The sequence below is a fragment of the Oxyura jamaicensis genome, chromosome 2 (assembly GCF_011077185.1).
Source record: "Oxyura jamaicensis isolate SHBP4307 breed ruddy duck chromosome 2, BPBGC_Ojam_1.0, whole genome shotgun sequence".
Classification (NCBI taxonomy): domain Eukaryota; kingdom Metazoa; phylum Chordata; class Aves; order Anseriformes; family Anatidae; genus Oxyura; species Oxyura jamaicensis.
The window spans coordinates 14,423,326-14,445,059 of NC_048894.1; the positions used below are offsets into that span (position 1 = coordinate 14,423,326).

The 21,734-nt window shown below is 37.5% G+C and overlaps 1 protein-coding gene across 29 annotated transcripts in view; it reads left to right on the forward strand.

The window, feature by feature from the left end:
• The window catches only part of PARD3 (par-3 family cell polarity regulator), a 444,355-nt gene that overhangs the window by 202,458 nt on the left and 220,163 nt on the right, over positions 1-21,734 (forward strand). For all 29 annotated transcript variants that reach the window (XM_035319147.1, XM_035319169.1, XM_035319161.1 and 26 more), the window contains one exon: positions 20,301-20,392. In XM_035319147.1, the coding sequence (XP_035175038.1) occupies positions 20,301-20,392 (92 nt within the window). The remainder of the gene's footprint in view (positions 1-20,300; positions 20,393-21,734) is intronic.

Sequence of the window (21,734 nt, forward strand, 5' to 3'; positions counted from 1 at the left end):
ACGCCTGTCGTTGTACTGGAAGTACCAAACTGTTCCTAGCTGCCCACTTCCACAGGCAGTGTTTAAATGCTCTCACTGACATCATGCACAGGCATAAATGTGTGTGTCTATGCGTTTAAATGTATCCGTACGTCAGTTGTAGACCTGACTTCAGATATGTACTTTTCCAGTCACCTTCTTGACATTACGCTTATAGTATACCCTCCTTCCGTTTTAGAGGAGAAAGTGCCCTTTGTAAACGTGTTTACATACTAAAAAAGGTAGTAAAGTATTAATATTTTATTTTCCTTGACTTTTACTTTGCTTTAGCCCCCAAAAGCTGTAGCTTTATGGGTATATACCTACAGTTAGCCTGAAATCATTGTGATAGTGCAAGGTGCTGGGTTTGTGAAAAATAAGGGAGCAGTATCAATTTAATCCACTTAACAATTTGGAATACTAGTCTTTAGTAATGTTTTTTAAAAGTAGTAATGGTAATTATTTACCACAAGTTTTGATTTTAAGACTATTTTTTCAGGAAAAGCTGAACTTAAAGCACACAGCAGTTTCTCAAATTTCAAATTTTGGATTATTTCTCTGTCCCCGTGTTAGTACTGGTAGCCTGAACCATGACGGCTTGTATGTGATTGTGGTGGCTGAAATCAGGAGACCCGGAGTAAGACTGGAAACCAGCAAAGCTTTTAACGTGGTGAAGTTGAACAATGCCGAACCTCGGAAGCAGCACAGGCTCGCTTCCAGCTGCAGTGTGCAGCCAGAATAGTTTCAGAAAAGAATGTTTTAAAAGTGCTCAAATAACCAGTTCATGCTTAGTCCTGTAGTATTATAAATCTGCAAATGTATTCTGTAAGTCACCTCCCTTATCTCATTTACACAGTTGTTATTTTTTTTTATTATTTTTTTTTATTTTTTTTGCTGAAGACGTTAATTTCACAGTGTTGGATAGCTTAATTTTCTTCTCTTATATTTTAGTAGACTGGCAGTGCCAATATCACCACGTCTGACACGTCATTTTTCCTCTGTACAATACGGTGTATTTTGTGGATCTAGTGCAGCAGTAGACTGGCCCAGAAATCACAATCTGGGATTATTGTCTTTGTGTATCCTCAAGGAGTAATATTTTAAAGTCACTGCATCTGTTGGTACTTAAAAGCACGATTTTTACTTTTTATTTTTGCCAGTTTTTACCATCTGTGTGTCTGTTTTTTGGCTCCTTGATTTAATTTTTCAGTTTAATTTCTCAGTTGCAGTGGGATTTCTTTCTCTTTCTCACACATGCTCTTTTTGACTCATCCATGAACTTGCGTTAAAAAAATAGAAATTATTTACAGCAGTTGCATTGTAAAATTCTTGGCCTTCACGATTTGGAGTTTTTTTAATGATAGCTTTTTATCGAGTCTTTTCTAGTAAATGCATGTCATTTTTGGAAGTGAAATAACTTTTATTACACTTTGTTTAAGTTTTCAAACATTACCTTGGATTAGATTGAAGCATTTTGGCGGGAAAAGCTACCTTGGTCACATTAAACACATTCTAGTCTTTCATACTCGTTTGGTTTTTAATGCTCAGGAGGGAATAATTTTCTTGAGAAATCTGTGTTATAATCATAAACAGACATAATTCAATAATTTTCTCATGAAACATTGGCTGAAGTTTTGGCGCTAATGACTTGAAACTCACACAAGCAGGAACATTTTTGTTTAAATTCCAAGAAAAATACTAATGAAATATATTATAATAGAAACAAAATACACATACAGTGTTTTACAGACTGTTTTCAATCAAACGGGTGTATCTTCATCAGTTGATAAATGTCTCATGAATTCAGGCATGTTCTAGCATCTCAAGAATGCACTGATAGAACTTGAGTCATTTTATATGCTTATCCCTGACAAGTTTTTACAAAAAAAAAGTTACATTATGTAAACATTTTTTAATATACTAGGGTAACTGTATAGCACATCTATCAAATATTTTGCTTCTGTATTTATTTGTGAATACTGAAAGCTCTGCTGTTCTTATATTTTCTCCGACATACGTACTTTGGTTCTCAGTTGAAATATAATACATCCTTTAAGGTCAACTTTAATGGCTTTTTAAGAAATAAGCTGATGGTTTTTAGCCTTTTTTGAATATTTTTGTAATTGAGTATTTAAAAGTTTATTTTTACCTCCCAGTGTACTTACTTGCTCATAGTTGATTTTCAAACCAGAATATGGACCTGCTTCCTTTTTGATCTTTTTTTTTAATGATTTTTTTTTTTTATTTTTTTGTTTTCTAATTACTACGTTGTGTAGTGTTGCAGAAATAATGAGTTACATGAAAATACTAGCATTAGAAGGTAAAAACGTGTTCCTTTTTAAATACGTGGCTCCAACAATCTGTAATATCCTTTTTGTACTGTGTGGCTCTGCCTTGATTTATTTTTCTTAGCAATGATGTAGACTATTAAGAGGCCAAAAGAAATACTTTCTTCCCTTGATAAAGCATTTTTCAAAGGAAACAGTGCTGTGAAATTCTGAGGAGCAGAATTGGTCATCTTCTTTTCTATCTGCATATGCCAGTAGATTTTCCGAACCATGTGCTGTAACCACTTTTTACTGTGTTATGGAACTTGGAGAGTGTAGTGGTTTTTCACAAAGTTATTTAAGCTTTCATTCTCACTCAGTTCACGTTATTTTGCTGAAAGGATTTTGTTTTGGAGGAAGAGGAGTATTAGATCCTTATTTGAAGTTTGCAGTTGTCATAAAAACAAACAAATAAACAAAAACTTTGGAGAGTTTTCCAGTTTTATTAATAAACGTGCAAGAAGACCCTATTTAAGGGTACTTGGAGCAATTTAAACTCCATTCTCAAAACTGAGTTCCAAAATTTTCCCTTGCTCTAAGGATTTTATTACTGCCATGCTTAGCTTCCTGATTTCCTGGCAAATGTTCTTCTACTCTTATTGTAAGTAATGGGGAAAACTGACTGAGGAAACCAGTACTCATTTCCCATCATGCTGAGATGTGTGCTGTGTTACAACACTGTAATGATGTCCATGCATGAATGGTACTGATTTAGAGATGATAATATGTGATCAAGGGACTGCTGAGCTTTGTTTCCCTGAGACTTTAATCTTGAAAAGTTGGGAATTTTCAAGGGAAAAAAAAGGGAGAAGTTTTCAGTCAAGAATAAAAGCTAAGATAAAAGGTAGGATTCTTTCACTACTACAGTTTGTTGTCCATAGGGCTACTTAGAAAATGATGGCTGAAATAGTCACCCCTCCTTTTTTTTTATTCCTTGCCTTCTCTGTGGAATACAAGCTGGTCTTGTTTTCTGGCAAGATGGAGTTGTAGGAGCATGTCATTAGACTGTGTGAGCCTTGTCCTTTCGGTACTGTTAGTTTACTTTGTGCTGAGAGGACTCAAGCAATGCGAAGAGACAGGCACTCAAAGTGCCAGCGAGCCGTCCATCAGTTTCCAGCGACGTCCTCTCCCAGCCGGCGCATTGCTCCTGCCCCGAGTCTCACCTGACTTTGTCTAAGTGCAGCCCATAAATGAATGCTGGACGCTCAACTGTGCTTTACTATGTATTTTAAAAGGCTTGTGGGAAGCTGGATATAAACTTTCACGTTAGATAGTGACCCAGCTGATGCAAACATTGAACTCCTCGAGGAGAGGAGGTGCTCATTCAGTTCGTTCCCAACCCTTGCATTGCAGTCGCTTGCTGCAATGACGCGTAAGGATTGATTTCCATGGCAACACTGCTCTAGCTTGTGCTGCTGTGAATGTGGCTAATGATAATAGAATTATCGAGTCATTTAAAATCCTGTTATATTATTAGGTCATCCGAACTATCCTCTTACTATGCATCAAGTTATTCCCTGCAACCTTTCTTGTACTTCTTTGCGCTGCTTTTACTTGTGTTGAGCAGTGGGGATTCTGCTTCTTTCTTGGGGGACTTTCACCATCTGATAAATCATCCCATTGAGGGTTTTCTTATGATATTTAGCCTCATTTCACCTACTTTCTCCTATCTCCATGGATTTTTACCATGTAGAAATTCTGCTCTGATCTTCCTTTACCTATCAAGCAATTGTAGTTAATCTTCTCCTTCCCCTTCGTCAGAATGTAGCTGCTTGGTTCTTGTGCTTTTCAGGGTTTTCTTATGGGGAAAAGCAGGTTTCCAAACTGGCTTTTTGACTACCCCATTAGATAGAAAAGTGCTTTGTACTCAGATACTATTTAGGTGACCTGGATTGATTACACAAAGAACTTCCAACTTTCCAGTGCTGAAATGTGTTTGCTTTGTGTTTGTACCACTACAATGCTGGCTTTTATGCATTTATGTAGCATGCCCCGCTACATTAGATGTATATAGCAGTGTGTGATGAGCAGATATATATATATATATATTTTTTTTTTTCTCATAAAGCTCAAGAGGTGATCCTTAACCATTACCGCAAGTCAGCTGAAGTATGCTTTCAGTTTGTCCTGCTTGTTTGCCCAGTCTGAGTGTAGATGGGTGTAGACACCTCTGTTGTCCTACACATACCCAGGTTGCACACTTTGTCCTCTGTTGTGATGTACTCTTTCTAAATCCTTCCTGTCTACACTGCTTTTCCACCATGAAGAGAAATCATTTCTAAACCTGTTCAAAGAGACGTACAAGTTACCCTGCTCTACTTTGGACATGTGACGGTCTCTGCTGAGTGTAGCTTGGTCAGATCAGGAATTAGTTTAGAACAGGTAAAAGAACGTGTTTGCTACATAGCAGGTAGGGAGGCTGTGGAGTGATCCGCTGCTGTCTCACAGGGGTGGGTACCTGCAGATACACGACATCCTTGTACTCTTTATCTGCTTTCTCAAGAATTGTTGTAAATTTAATAAGAAAGATGGAAGAATATTGACATCCTTTCAGTAATGTGTTGTTTCCACTGCAACTTTGGCATTCTCACATCATTTTATTTATTAATATCTTATACAGATGCCCACTTCTTTTGCATTTTGTTCATTTACAGAGTAAATAAGTACATATTACATTAATATTCATCTATACTACCCCAAGAGGGTAGAAGACTGGGAATTGCCATTTGAAATTACTTTTAGAGCTAAATGTGCTGCAAAAATATTAATGCTGCAGTAAAATTCAGGTATATTAAATCCACCACACTATTATCGTGCACTAATTCTTTAATTTGTGGTGACATTTGCTGTTGTCTTTTTTTAGAGGTGGTGCTAATTTTCTTGAGATTCTACCCTTTGAGAATTAGATCAGGTTATATTTCTCAGTATGCAGTATCTTACATTTATTCAAGTTTCAATTTCCTCAGTCACCAGGCTTCTCAGTCCACCAGTGTGAAATATATACATCAAAAGTCTTATAAAGCTCATTGATTGTGTTTTAAAAGATTGTTTTAAACATAAGTTTTATTTCACTAGCAAATTTCATCACTTGATTTTAACTTGCTTTTCCAGATTATTAATTCTTTAGATAATATTATCTTACTGTCGGTTCCTTATGAAAGCATTAACTTTTCTATTTTAAAGATTATATTAATGTTATTTTGTTTCTGTGTGCATCAACAGTCTCTTTTTCATTTTCTTTTTCTCTGTTCATTATTGCCTTCAACCTGGTTATATGTAGGGAGAGAAAGACAAGTGCATTTCATTAATTTTATGGATCCTTCTTGCCTGCATTGCCTAGAAGCCATGTGTACAAGATATTTATTGAAGTTTTTTTTTTTTTTTTTTTTTTTTTAAATTAAATCAAATAGCAAAAAGGTTATAATTAATATTATTAGAGAACTGTTTGGAGCTTTTACATAGTTGAGGATTAAACTGTGCTTATGTGTTGAGGCACTGAAAAAATAGTAGGGAACCTGCTGATTATTGTGAATGAAAATTCAGTTTTGAACTCATGCAAATTTATTCCCGTATTTTCTTGTTGTCTTCAAGTCATGTAGTTCTGTGCAAACACACCATGAGCTTTATTAATTTCAGTGAGAAACCACAGCCTTTGTCACAGAATATTCCTCTTTATTTTTTATTTTTTATTTTTTTTAAAACTTGCCTTACCTTTATATTAAATCAGTTCTTAATTATAAGGTATAGTGACCCTTGCATCTTTCTTCAAAGGTTCACTGTCTACTCTCTTTAAGAGTTGATTCATGCAATGACAAACGAGATAATTTTCTCCTTCCCAGCTATTAAGGTGTATTGGTAGGGCCAGCATTGTCTTTGCTTAAATTCTCTGCCATTTGAGGAAGTACAAAATGTCCTCCAGCCCTAATGACATCAAGCCTAACTTTCCAAGGACAAGGCAGAAGCTTGTTGGCAAATTGCTTGAGTTACCTCTTGGAGCTCTTTCAATGTCTTCTGAAATAGCCAGAATGGTAGCTGTAACAAGTTACTAGTGTTGTTCAGCTAGTTAGGCTGAAAATGGATGTGTCTTGTGAAACTGGAAACTGGAAGTGCTCAAAGATCCTGCCTAGAGATAGAGTAGAAAAAGAGCTCATTGCAGTTTGATTTCTAAAGTTGCTTCTTTCTGAAACCCTTGAATTTGCTGCTGCTTCAAGTTTCTTCAAGCTTTCCCTTCTTCTATTGTGTGTTTGGTTTTTCCCTTTTTTTCCTTTTTTTTTTTTTTTTCTTTCCCAGTTACACAAAATTGGTATGAAGAGGTAAACCAAAACCAAAACAAAACAAAACAAAAAAACATAACAAAAGTTAAAGTGTTTAAATGTGGGGCTTAACAATGCCAACCCCCTTTAAATCCTAATTGACACAAGTAGTTCTGATTTCTTATTAATCTAGTTCCCCCAAATGCTATTGTTAACCTTTAAAAGAGTGTTTATGCGGACAGCTGAATGCGAAGTCCTATGACTTCCTGATGAAGACAGGCACTTTGGCACATGGCTCTGTAAGATGTATAGGACTTTTAACATGCTTTTGCCTCTGCTTTTTGGGATGAAAAGATTCAACCACAAAATGTGTTGCTTCCCCCCCCCCCCCCGCCCCCTTTTTGTTTATGCATCTCTTGTTTTTTAATGAACTCAGGAGATGGCACTCAAAAGCCTTGTGGTGTCTCTGTCTTAATTTGATGTTGTCTAAGGAAGATGGTGGAATCTGAGCAATCTGTGTGAAGTTGTTTAGATAAATAGTTCTGTGGTGACAAATGAAATTCTGCTGTAAATTAGAAACTGTGAAAGAGGAAAATACATTATGGAAAATAGGTCAGCAGTATACAAGGGCATGAGGGATTTATTCCTGGAAAGTATGCTTGTTTTGAAGAGGGTAAGTGCTGAGATGGCAACTTCAGTAAAAGGGACACAATTATTTAGATTAGTTGCAAATGAGTAGGATTTAGGAGGAGGCAGTAGGAGAGGGATGAGATTTGGCATAGAGCAGTGCAAGTTACTGGATGTGGGAGGGTACTTTGAGCTGTATGCTAAACTGCAGATAAACAGTATGCCTCCAAACAAAGGTCTGAGGCCACGCTGTTAGAGATGTTTTAAGTCCCTGTTGACAAGAGAAGCAGTCTTGGCCATGCTTTGCTTCCTCCCTTGTGTCTTTGTAAGCTCTTATGAGACTGTTAATTAGACTGAACTGGATCAGCCGGGGAAACGTAACCAATTAAAATTGTTTTTATTAAACATTAATTTTAATTTAGACCTTTTGTCTAGTGACACAAATGCTTGAATAAGCAGAAAGGAGAAGGTGGACAGAGGGATCCAGTGATGAGGATGACCAGCTGGGGAGGGGAAGAAATGAGTCTGCCTCTTTCAGCAGTGCCTGTGGTTTGCACTGACCTCACAGCTTAACAAAGTATCAGGAGGCTGAGATGTTATTATGAACAACACAATGGAAATACAATTGCCTGGAAATATTGCATCTCCATCTTCATCACGTGTTGTGTAAGAGCTTTGCGTGACAGAGAACAATTTGCATGCTGGGCTCATATCGGGACCCCATTGCTCAGAGAGAGCTTGTACTTTTCCCAATATCTATCTCTCCCCTCACCAGCCTCCTCTGTGAAAGCTGTGTGCTAACCTGACCAGTCAATGACTTCATTGTCTGCCATGAAGAATCTAGATGTTTCTTGTTGTTTTCAGAAATTTCCCTGGGGCTATTTTACTTTCAAAGTGCTATTTCAGCTTCTGTCCTTGTTGGTTGACTCCAGTGGTAGTGGTGAATATTTTGTATTTTTCTGAAGATAAGGCTCTGGCTATTTCTGAGAGATGACCTCAAACTGAAAGCATCTAAGGCTGGAGATGAGCCTGAAAAAGATAGAAAGGAATCTTGTGTGCCTCAGTTTCCTCAAATGAAGAAAAAAAATGAGAATAACTTTTAATTTGCATCCTGAGGGTACAATGAAGCTAAAGTTATTATTGTCCACAAAGCGCTTTTGCCATACTGTGCTGGAAGGCACTACAGAAGTACTGAGTACTATTTATTTTAGTTTTGATTTAATGCTTTTGATTAAAAAATTAATAAAATTGTCATAGACCAGATTGTAACCCTGTAGGCACTTGAAATGGAGCATTCGTAAATGAAGCATTTACTGAGAAGTTTGAAATTGTTTTTCATGTTGACTTCAGCGAAACAAATTGAGCAAAGAAAGTGAAAAATGCTATAGTATTTTCTATTATTAAAATAGTGAATTTGTTTGGTGCCTTAGGTAAAATCCACATAGTGCAAAAGACCAAAAGTGGAGTTTCTAGGTGAAGGATGAGGTGGAATGCAAAAAGTGGCATGCTATGCTGCTGTTCTGGAAAAGAGAAGTACAAGATGAAACTGCAAATTATAAAATCTCATGACTAATATTTTTCACAGCAGCTAAGAGACTGGGAGAGCAGGCTTGCATGCCTTTTTCTTCTGCGGCAAGGCCAGGTGCCCCACACTGCTGTAGTGGTTGGTGCATTGGCTCACTTGGGCTGCCTGGCCATGCGCCCCACAGGCTTGCACCTAAGGACCTGTGCCGGCCTCTGGGGCATTACCTGTTTTTTTTTTTTTTCCTTTAGTGGAGAAGATGAAATGGGAAGAATTAACTTTAAGCTGTGCGAGATAGTTACCCCATAACTCGTGTGTTTGTCCACCTGTATGATGTGTAACACAGAAGACCTTTAAACAGATGCATGGGTATTGTTTTCATCGCAGCAATGACAATTTACATGTGGACTTTAAAAAAAGTCAAGAATCAAAACTATTTGTTACCAAATCCTAGCAAATTAGAACTAACGATAAATCCCTATAAATGAGAGGAAAACTATGTACTTTCCTTTAAGCAAAATAATAAAATCGTGTAATTATGTTTTTCCAACTCTTTGGGCTAAGTTAACTGGGTGATTTTTAGTAGCATAAAAGCAAAACCTTTGAAAGTTAGGTTTCCTAAATTAGATGAAATTCAAAGTTAAGAATACATGCCAACTTTAAACTCCCACCGATGTCAGGACTTTATCGTCTTGGTAAACATTTATTGTATTTTAATAGCCTTTTTAAAAAGAAAAATCTGTAATAAACAGTCTGATGTCATCTCTTAACAGTCTTGTGGCATGCTGAGAAAAATATCCAGAATCGAATTTTGTTATTAAAATGCCCATGTGAGTAAAATGATGTTTTGTGTGACAGAGAACAGAGTGCTACTCTTTTAGTTTGCCTCCAAATTGACTCTACGTTCAGTACTCACGGGGATCGAACTGTTCTGTACTTAGCTGTAGCTAGTGAAATCCTTGTATGCTGATACAGATCTGCAAATCAAGCAACAAGGGACTGTTTCAGATTAAAAAAAGAAAAAAAAGAAATGAATAAGGATAAAAGAGCTATGAGACCTGTTTGAAAATTGCCTAATGACAAATTCAAGTTGCTAAATAAGAAATGCTTTTTGTGTCTTAAAAAAAATCCTCAGAAGGATGAAAATCATGGTCTTTGAAAAGGTGAGGTGAATAGTAATATATTCAGGAACATTACAGGGAAAATGTGAAGTGATTTATGCAGAATTTTCTCCCTTCCTTTGTCTCAATATCAAGGGGAAACTATGTGACTCATCTATAATACATCTCTGCAGAAATCTTTCAGATCTCTAAACTTACAGGTGGAGGCATGGACATTTGGTTTTCTGCAGGGGAAAAAACCTGTGTCCCAGTTTCATGTATTCATTGTCATTTCTTTGGCTTTTAAAAATCACACAGGATTTAATGACTTTTTTTTTTTTTTTTTTTTAATTATATACATACAGAATAAGCTAACTTGTCAGATTAAAGGAAAAAGTATTTAAAATTCTGTTGTTCTACATTAGTTACAAGCAGGTGAACTCAGTGTGGCTCTATTTATAGGAGAACTAATGGACATGCCTAACCTGACCTACTTCAGACTACTCAACAGAAAAACAAACACAACGTAGTTGTACCTGTGCAGAGTACCTTATTTCTTCTTCAAGAACAAAATACTGTCATTGTTGTTGTGGCCTTCTAAATATGTATGCATATTTAGAAGCCAACAAATACGTATGTTTGTTTCCTGGATGCCATAGCAACTCTCCATGTTAGAGGTTTATTGTAGTGTTTTTTTTTTCTTCTTCTTCTTTATAGAAATGTCAACTTCTCCATATAAAATGAATGTTTTTGTTGTTTCCTGGTCATGAAATCCCAGATTTCTATAGCATGGGATTGTGGAGGCAGAAGAACTCAAGTTCCTAAAGAAAACTGTACATCGTGCTGTAAAAAATCACTCCCGTCATGCAATAGTTCTAATGAAGTACCTTCTGCCAATGCAGGGGTGATTTTTTTCTGTATATGTAGGTATTACATGAGTTAATCATAGGTGGTGGTGGTACACAGATACATACGTAGGTTCATAGATACATATGTGTGTATTAGCATGAGGAAAGATAAAATAAATGGTATGGGATGCCATAAATCAAAAAAGGATTTTTTACATGACGAGTGCCAAATTCATGTTGGCTCACTGTGCAGGGATGTCTCTGTACAAGAGGTAATCCTTGTGTTATTCAAGGTAGGTGATAAAAGAGCCGGTACACAATCAGGCCTGGCCTTTGGGCTAAACTTTCCAGGGGGATTTGATTACATGCTGACCTATAATTGTAGCCTTGTTTCAAATAATGGTGATAACTATTTCAATTAAAAATATTTCCTATGACTTCGACGTCAAAGTATGACTTTGAATCTGTCTTTAATATGAACCCTAGTATTTGATTTACACCGATCTTGGTGGTCTCTGTGTCAGTCTATGAATCATATAGAAAGAGTATAAAATTTCAGAGATTCAAACATGGAAATTGTCTGTAGATAAGCCTTATTTAAAACAAACAAAGAATATAGAATTTCATCTGTGAAACTTTTATTCCACAGATTTGTTTTGAATCCTGAGAGAAAACAGAAACCAGAATAAAAACTGTAACGAGGCAGTTACATGAAATGAACCCATTTTATGTTTAGGACAACAATCAATCTGAGGTAATTTGATATAGTTGTACGTAGATCTATGAGATAAGTACGTCTCTTTGTGACACAGTGCAAACATCTATAATTTGTTATTGATCAGATCTTCAGAAAGCTCTTTAGATGCCTTAGTTAATATTGCAAGTTAATATTCCACATTTTACATATTTCCAATACTTACCTCAGGAGAGAGTAGTCCTTTCTGGTGACATCTAACCTTTTGGTTGGCTTTCTGTCATCACACTGCTTTCTGAACCCTCCTTTTCGTGGGCTCACCAACAGGCGGCACCATTGGCACTGAAATGGCCCGGCAGGCCGGAGCCAACCTGGGCTGGGCGTTCCTGCGCACGGGTTGCTCCGTGAGTCTCACAAATCAATTAGGTAATGAAGCGTCTTGAATTTTGTAACCGTTCAGATGCTTTGCATCTAACAAAAAGCTTAAAAGATAGGTTATGAACTGCAAATGTTTGCTGGTGATCAGAGAACGAAGAGGTGAAGCTCATCTGGTATCTTCCAGCCAGAACAGGCGTTTGGTGGCTCAACATCCTAAGCTGCTGCTGAGACATTTTAGGTCTGTTTTAATGCTATTGCTTTTAGAAGTGCCTTTTCCGGAATCTCACAGCTCTTTTGCAGAACTGGAGTATTATCCCCAACATACTAATAATGAAACACACTTTTAAGTGATTTTTGACACTATTGTTTAGCAAAACAGTGCAGAAGTTGAGAAAAGACACAATGTTCTCTTCATCCTGAGTCTGTCTTTGATATAATAAATAGATCATCAAGATGTTATAAGGCTAAATTTAGGAACAATTTACCCATTTATAAGCTAACAGAACAGAGCATGGAATTATTATTATATTTTCAAATATGCTCTGACTATTATGACAGTACATAGTATTTGTGGGATAAGAGCTGCTGCAAAAATGTTAGTTACTGTGCTACAATAGCACTAGGCTTCTTTGAAATGTCCCTTAAATATGGTCTGTTTGGAAGAGCTATGCATCTTTCTTATCTAATTGATACTTGTCATCTGTAGAGGAACCGTGCTATATGAATTTGTTACAGTAGCTATCAAATTACGGTAAAAATAAATTAGTAGATTACAGCACACCTTCTCACTCTGCCAAGCACCTTGCACTGTCAGTAGTCCCAGAGACATCACTGAAATGTTGTAGAGCAGGATGCCGCTTGGCGAGGGGAATACTAATGTAGTTTTCACCCAAATGTTGAGTGAGATTTATGAAATATGATTACAGTGCACATTGAGAAATCATCGAATCACAGAATGGCTTGGGTTGGAAGGTGGACCATAAAGGTCATCTAGTTCCACCCCCCTGCTATGGGCAGGGACACCTCCCACCAGATCAGATTGTCCAAAACCTCGTCCAACCTGGCCTTACCTCCAGGGATGGGGCATCCACAGCTTCTCTGGACAGCCTGTTCCAGGGCCTCACCACCCTCTGAGTAAAGAATTTCCTTGTAACATTTAATCTAAATCTTCCATCTTTTAGTTTATGTTTGAGAATTAGTAACATTTTAGCCATTTTCTTTGTCTGATCCCATTTTGTGCCCTTTCCCTTGTACAGCCTTGCTGAGTTACTTAAGCATTTGCAAAATCTTTTATTTTGCAATATTCTTTCTCTGCTGGTAGGCATAGACCATTTAGCAACATTAATTCACACTAACATGTTTGATCAGTAACAATGACAAAAAAGAGTTTTAATGCATTTCTTACTGTTTGTTGCTGAGCTATCACGGTGTGGGGTCATGGTAAAGCCCCTTCCTTTAGAGAGAGAGCCACAGCAGCAGGTATGATGGGGCTGGCTGTGCCACAGGAGGGCCAAAGGGAAGCCTGCAGCGTGTGCTGCAGAGCTGGTGCTTGGCAGGGTTTCTCAGTGCCTATTCAAGTTCATCTGGTTCTCCTTTCTCTTTGTAGGTTTTTATTGAGGAACACGGGAGGATTTGGTGAATGCTCCATCAAACTAAATTTTTTGCTGCAAATTTTCAATTCATTTTTAAATTTAAGAATTTTAATAATGTGCAATCGTGGAGGCAAATGTCCCTAATACATATTTTACCCAAGATTATTGTTATTATGTTTTTTTTTTTTTTTTACTGTAAAGAAGTAGAACCAGCCTGTCTCAACTGTCTCAAGTTAACTTCTCTAGTGAGAAAACATTTTGTCTAATCCACTAAAACTCTTTGAGGGCTCTCATGGATGTCAGTGTTGTCTGCAACACCATCTATAAAAAAGAGTTAACGGACAGCTGTGTATAATCCACTAAAAAGGTTTTTTAGTGAAAGCTACTTTAAATGGTAAGCACTATTTGTGTTGTGCTCCTGTAGTTAGTGTTGCTAGCTGTGTTATAGGGATGTACATGGTGTAATTGTTGATGAATATGACTTCAGTGAGATATCACAGATTGTTGAGCCCCAAAGGGCCCCCAGGACTTCAGTAAGCCTCTGAACTAATACATGTTACAAAATAATTGAGGTACTCCAGAGCTTGTCCAGTTTTTGTTAGTATTACAAGACTTTAAATACATGTTTTAAGACAAGTCATTAGGCATGAAATGAAATGGTAGTTAGTCAAAACTGAATGAAGTGTTGTACAGGCTTGTCAAAGGGAGGTTGTATCAAACTAATTATCTTCGCTGACTATCTGGTGTTTTGTTTCTTTTGGACAAAAACAAATAAAATACATCTCTCTTATACCTGTAAAAACATTTCCTTCTAAGGCATTTTGCAATAGCAATCGTGCCATCACGAAGCCAGGCAGTTTTAAGGCTCAGCTTGATCCGTTTATTAAATGGGAAAAAAGAGATGATTGCTTGTGATAGCAGGGGATGAATTTGATATTCATCAGGAGACCCAGGAAATCCCTTCCATTCTGTGCTACTCTGTGTCTATGTGATATCTATTCAGTGATTTGACTGTGCAAGGCACATTTCACTGTGGAGTAGTGAGGCATATAGAAACTATATGAATATTGCCGTTTCCAATTGTGGGGTGACCCTACAGCACAAGGGTGTGAACAACACAGGATTGACTGACATGTAAGAAGAACAACCTCTATAAAAAAAGAAAAAAAATCAGCTGTTTTTGTTGTTTTTTGTTTTAAGTGGATGATGATTTAATGTAAGGTTTCTCCCTCTCCTCTCTCTCCCTGGGTTGCGGATAATAGCAGTGCACCTCGTATAGAACTGATGTGGATTACACAAAGCTCTTATCTAATTATAGGTGCATGTATATGTTTGTGTGCAAGAGGGAGAAACCCTACTTTTTATTCAATAACTTTTGTTTTTTCCCCATGTGATCTTTGTAACCGTTCTTCAGATTTGATTGAAAATTGCCCTTCTCTGGAGATTTGGCCAGTTAATCAAGAAGTGAGAACATTAGCACAAAAGCCTGATGCTGGTATATTTGTGCTAGTTAAGACACAGGAAATAGGTCCCTTAGGAGCTGTTTCCTATCAAGCCTGATCATACAGAGAGAGAACCTACTTTATGTTGCAAGGACCAAACAAACATTTATAAAATGTGGCTGCCAGGAGACTAATAGCAAATATGGTCTCATCTTCCATAATCATTACAGAGAAGAGCAAGAGAATAAAAGGGGGAAGATGAAGGGAAGGGCATGTTTTAATAACATGAGCAGTGTTTTTGTTGTGTCCCAGCTGGGGAAAAAATACTGGTATGCAGTCTTTCGGGAGCTTTTCTTTATTGATAATGTCTCATTCTCTACATTAAAATCTGAAGTATCTGTTGAAGTTTTATACTGTTCTTTTCTGTTCAGTATTCATGGTACTTTACTTCACTGCACTACGATGTAAAACATAAATGCTAGAAAACAAACAAGCTGGACTGCTCCTTCCAAAACACAGAGGCTGTGTATTGAGAGGCTTCTATTTGTAGAGGTGTGTATGTCAGATACATTTATCATACGTTGTTCACACTGGCGGCTCTGCCTGTTTGCCATACCAGTGGCAATTCCTCGCCATTTCAGGACCCTGCTTTCTGTTGATAACATTAGGAGAAATGCTGAAAGAGCTGTATGATGAGACCAGCCAACCCACGTGAAAATACTTTGCTGCAGTGACTCTGTAGACTACTAAAAATACAAAATGGGTTTAATTATGTTGTAAAAGACTGTTTCTTTGTATAGCCCTCGTGTACCCATGTCAACCCATCTTGTTGTTGAGTTGTTAACAACTTCAGGAGTAGGAGAAAAAATTGGGTTGTGTACAATGAGAACAGATTTACTACAGCTTACAGCTAAATTTCCCAGGCATTCTCCTTTCACTGAAAACGTTCAAGTCTTTGACACTGCAGGCTGATGAGGCTGCCCAAAGCCTTCTCTTTCCCCCGCATGGATGTGGTGGTGCAGCTGGGCTGGTGGTGATGCCGGCTGGCGTCTGCTGCGGGCTGCGGCCAGGCCTGGATGCTGAACGCCCCTTCCCAGTACTCTGACAAGGTGGAGGATTAAGCTGTCTAAATTAAGTGTAAGTTAACAGGAAAATCAGGGCAGGAAGGCACAGGCTTGGCAGAGGGAGTCTGTAATTGGAGGTGCAGAAGCCAGAGTAATGTATTTAGTGCTGTAGGTTGCAGAAGTGAACAAGGAAAATGTGCAGAAAGCAGATTAGTAGTGAAACCTTAGCACAGCTCCATGGACATGTGTACTGTGAAAATCTTCACGTACAGCTCCCCTTTCTTTAATGTTAACTTGGATTTGTTCAGTGCACGAGACAGTTGCTGTTTGCATAACAAGTGACTGTTCATTTTTTTTTTTCTCATACTCCAGTCAGTGTTGCAGGTCTTCCTCTATGGCATTCAAACCATTTGAAAACAGAGCTATTCTTTTTCTTTTTACTCTTTTCTTACCCTTACCACTAAAATATCCAGTCACTTTCTGAATGACAATGAAGTAATTATTGTTTCACTCTGAATAGGGGAAAAAAAAACCAACCTTCACCCCTTTTTTTCAGTTATTGATAGAATGGAGAAATTGCTATCAAATTTGTTCAGAGAAGACAGTTGGTATACATAACCCTTACATGCTTTAGAACCTGTTTCCCATTGTATCTGGCTGAAGTGGATGTGGCAGCACCTACCTGCCTGGAGGTGAAGAACACACCAAGGAAACACGGAGAAATGTAAGTGAAGGGCTAACTTTATTCAGACCCCGTAGCTGCTGTTGAATTTCCTGCAGGTAGTTGTCAGAAGAAGAGCTTCAGGAGGGAAGGTGAAGAAGGAAAATGAAATAGATTTGCTAATGTTTTTAGAGAGGCCATCAGAATTGCATAGAACAGCACAGATTTGTGGAAAAGTACTTGTTTGAAAATAAAGAAGTGACTGGTAGTGACTTCACTGTTAGAAGTCTTAACTGTTGCAAGACAGCAGTTTTGGACAGATGCATCTGAACGTAGAAATAAGTCTTTGAAATCCCTAATTCTCTTAACCTACTTAATTATTATTATTATTATTAAGAATTTTGCCTTTTTTTTTTTTTTTTTTTTTTTTTAGTGCCATTGTTCAAGGTCATAAATATATTGTCTTAGTAACCTAAATATATGGCATAAAAGATTTATGGAAAGTTGCATCCAAATCTTGTGGCACAGCAAGACTAGTGGGAGGCCCTGGGTGAGTCACCTCTGTTAACAGCGAAAGGGAACTGATGGCATTTTGTACTGAACGCATTAGGTATATAGAGGTACATTGGAAAAGGTGCTTTAAATTTTTCTCTGTGCTCTAAAAATGAAATGACCTTTTACTACTTTGTTTCGATTTTGGGAAAATAAATAGTTCTGTCTTTAGTGGCTGTATGTTAATTTCATGAGAAGCTGTATCTTTTGATGTAACAGGTATTGGTGATGGTTAGAGACAAAGAAACCTTACGAGTTTGGGAGTTTGCTCAAATCGCTTGTTTCTGAAAGATGTCTGCAATAATATATCCATTTGGGCTCTGAGAACCTTTCTTGCTCTTCTAACTGTCCTTTTCCTTGGTTTACCTTGTGATAGCACGTACAGGTGGAATTTGCCTTTCAAAAGAAAACTACTTTCCAAATAAAGAAATAATTGCTAGGTGCAGAGATTTTCACAGCTAGTTACTTTTCGTAGTAAATCAGAATTTTAAGTCAAATCCCTCTGCAGGTGTCCAATTTTTCTCTCCGTTCACTTCAATGTAAATCAAAATCTGTGTTATTTTGAGAAGAAGAGAGTGCCTGATTACTGTAATATTAAAGATTTTTAAAAGGATACATCATGCATCTGTTGATTATGGCAGTACTTTAGTTAGGGCTGTGATTCCTCCTCTGAGCACCTATTTACAGGCACATACATGTTGCTGATACAGATCTGTCTGCTGCCCGGGAGAAGCCAGACACAGGCGTGTGGGAGCCGCTTTTTCTTAATTGCTTGGATAACTGACAGTGAGTCTGGTCCAAAACTGACTGTGTTTATAATTCTCAGAAAGAAAGGCACAAAGTGAAATGTGGTGGTGCCAGATAGCTTGTGCTTTGCGGTTTTTGATGTGTCACATCCTAATTTTAAAAGATAGGCTCTAGCAGCAGGCAGGTAAGTTGGCTGTGGCCTTCATCCTGGGTCAGGCAGGGGGTGCTTCTGCTGTGGCAGAAGAAACCTCTTGAAGAAATAGAAAATGGGACATGCAAAGACTGGAGTATGAGCTGATATTAGGAGGCTTTGGGAATGAGAGCAGGGATGCTGTCAGGTCTGTAGTGCACAGTGGGCTGTAACCCTACTGTGCATACCAAACACCAAAGGAGGACCCCAGAACTGGGCCTGCCAAGAGCAAGTCCAAAGGAGGACCCCCAAAACTGAGTAGGACAAGGGGAAGTTTGCCCACATACTGACACTTTAAAACAGTCAAGGGAAACATATGGCTTTGAAGGATGCTATAACTTAGAACCAAGAAGTACTAGATGAGTGATGCTTATATGGCAAATACATCACTGTGTTTGCTAAAATGACACAACGTAAAGCCAGTCTTGTTGTTGTTGTTTTTGTTAGTGGGGGTGTATCCTTGTAATATGTAGGATGTTATTTCAGTCTCTTCTTAAATGTATACGTACTGATGGTATTTTTGCTTGAAAAGCCTGCACAAAGAAAATTGCCAAAAACGCTGCATTAAGAAAGTAACATTTGGGATGGCTTCTTAATATAGCTGAGATTCAACATTGCATTTTTTCAGTAACTCTGATTTTAGACTTACAGATAATAACTCCACTGCAGTATAAATACTTACGTAGGTCTCTATAATCACCCGTGTCCCTAACCTGAAAACAAGAAATCCACGACAAGGTTCTGTAAGATGCCATAAGAAACAGGGTGAAACACTTTTTTTTTTTTTTTTTTTTTTTTAATGGGATAACACTACAAATGTTCTGATTTCCCTATCATCTGTATTTGTTTTTTGAAACTGCCTGTTACCTTATAATCGCAATGGAGATTTGAATATCTAATTTTAACCTTTATTCCTTGTACTCAGTTGTACATACAGAACTTCACCTGAAATCAATAAATACAGAAATATAAACATTAGCTTATGACATATTCATGAATTTTATGGGTTATCATTTATAGTGGGTTTATAAGCAACTTCTGCTATATGGAAAATATTTCGAGTTCTTGTTTGCGTTCATAATGTAGTTCTAGGTAGGTTCAAGATGCTGGTTAACCTTTGAAATATATTACTTGCCTAGTGCTTAACAGAGATAGATGACGAAGAAGTGCATATTAAAGCCTCTCAAAACACAGGGTCATCAATCTTCAAGTAGCTCGGCTTCACGCAGTGCGCTGCTATCCAGGATGCGCAAGGCATATCTACAGCTCATGGAAGCCTGCTGTAGCCAGCCTCCTGCTTTTGCAGACTCTCAGTGGAAATGTCAATTGGACATTACCAACTGCCTCTGCCTTGCTTTAATATCTCTTCAATAATTTAATATATTGTCTGACACTGTGTGCTGAACTCATAACCTATCACTTATTGTTTTATTGACTTGATTGGTCTGACTCTAGAATCTCAGTCTCTGTTTTAATCCTACTGCTCACACTTTGTCATATTTTCTCTTTGGTCATACGGGTAATTAAAACCATAAGCTTCTAATGAGTAACATAGCCATAATAGGAATGGTTGTAGGTCATCTTACTGCTAGTCCTTGAATTACCCTGGCCTAACTGTACGTACAGCATTCCCGACTTTGACATGAAAATTATACATTTGGTGAATAATGCATGTACTTTTTGGAAAGTCAAATTAAAAACAAAATCAATTGGTTAGCATTAAAGCCTCATGTAACTCTTTGATGTCAGCCATTCCTGGCATGCCATTAATAATGGGCTGCGATAAAATGTTTAAAGAGGTTCTGGTACTTTATAGAATTACACAAGCCATGATTTCTTCTACTGTTCTTAACTTTACTAAGGAGCCTCACTAGCTGCCTTGTGTCTTTGGTGGAGGTCCCAGTAACCTTCCTGGAGAGAGTTCTGAGGCAGTTTGCGCCCACACTGCTGGCTGTCAGCTGCTTTTCTGTCTTAACTTGTGTGCCTTCAAAAAAATGCTGCCTGTGATAGCTTCTGAAGCATTGATTTTACACATGTAGCAAAGTTAAGATACAAAACAGTAAATATCATTACATAAAGGGTAAAGTGATGAAAACAATGTTTCAGGTAGCAACAGAAAAGATTTCTTTCATAGTTGTGGCAGCAGGCATTTCTGCTGCCACTGTGGAGACCACCCTCATTTGAAAATGGGAAAATGGCATTATTACAATAAGTGAAACTATTAAAGGTAGATTTAATTTTCTTCCTTCCTTTTTTTTTTTTTTTTTTTTTTTTTTACTGTCTAGGATGAGGATCGAACAGAGGAGGACAACAGCAGAGTTGAGCCTGTTGGACATGCAGACACTGGTTTGGAAAACGCGACCAATTTTTCCCTGGAGTAAGTCACTGGCAGAACACATTGTTTTAACATTGAGTCTTGGGGCTGAACACAGACTAGCAAAAAACTCAGAATAATATGAGTTATACTGTTCATAAACAAGCAGGACAGCCTTTTTTAGGTCATATGTAGTTTTGTTTTTATGCAGTTTGCTCCACACACCCTTTCAAGGCAGTCTTTAAGCAGTTTAAGAAAGCCTGTCTCAAGGATGCACATTGGACACTTGGCGTTTCTAAGTGCTGATGCTAAGTGCTGATTTTCTGCCTCAGAGAAGATGCTTATGTGATGGAACTCAGAAAACTTGGCGGAGGGAGTAGGGTCAGTGCTAGCGCAAATAAATCAACAGGCAAGAATTTCAAAGAGGAAACTCTTAATACCTGTCAGCAGTTCGCAGTCTGCTTGGAAGACAGATGTGTGTGGGGTCTTATAAGTGACATTGTCAAATGCTTATAATTTGTGAATGGATCAAAACTGATGTTGTTTAGGACTGGGAAATTCCTATTTTTTAAAATTCAGTAAAGGGTATTTTATTTCATCACAAGATACAGCAAGCATTTCATTGCACAGAGCTGAACCATACCTCACTATGGAATTAATGAGAAAATATCTCTTCTACCCTTAAATTAAACCTTTAAAATTGATTAAAAATAATTTTGAAATAAAAATAAATCATTTGCTCATATTATTTCTGAGTTAACTTATAAATTAGGTACAAGGAGGTTAAATGTTAGATAAAGATCATACTGACCTCTATTAAGCAATACATGCTGAGTTTTACTCCATTCCATTTACAAAAGCTATTGTAAATTCAAAATGCTGCCTGCTAAATAGAGTTTACAGAGCTTCTGTCAAATTGAATGCTTCTTGGTGTTGCTTTTAACTAACTCACTGGCTTTTCATCATATGCTGCTTCATTCTTTTCTGTTTTGATATCATACTTTGTGTGTTTGTTTGAAGTACTTGGCTCAAAGTCATGAGAAAATCTGTGTGAGAAGCAGAATTGAAACAGTATCTTGTAGGAAGGGATCATTCCTTTTCATTTTCCATTTTACAGAGCTTAACATTTGAATTCGGAATGGAGTTCCGTAAGAAAAACAGTAGAAGAAAAATGAGTGTGTAGGCCTAGTGTTGGAAAAAAGAAAGGATAGTGGCTCAAGCAAGAGAACAAGTTAAATGGTGTAGTCTGCTTATGAAAACTGATGTTCTTTTGTTTAAGCAGGTTTTCCTCTTAGGACATTTCCAAGTGAATCCCATGGATTTTACTTATTCTCTTCCTTAGCCCTCAGTTTTTCTCAGGAAAGTCAGAAGAAATGATCATAGGGGGCCATAGGCAAACCAATAG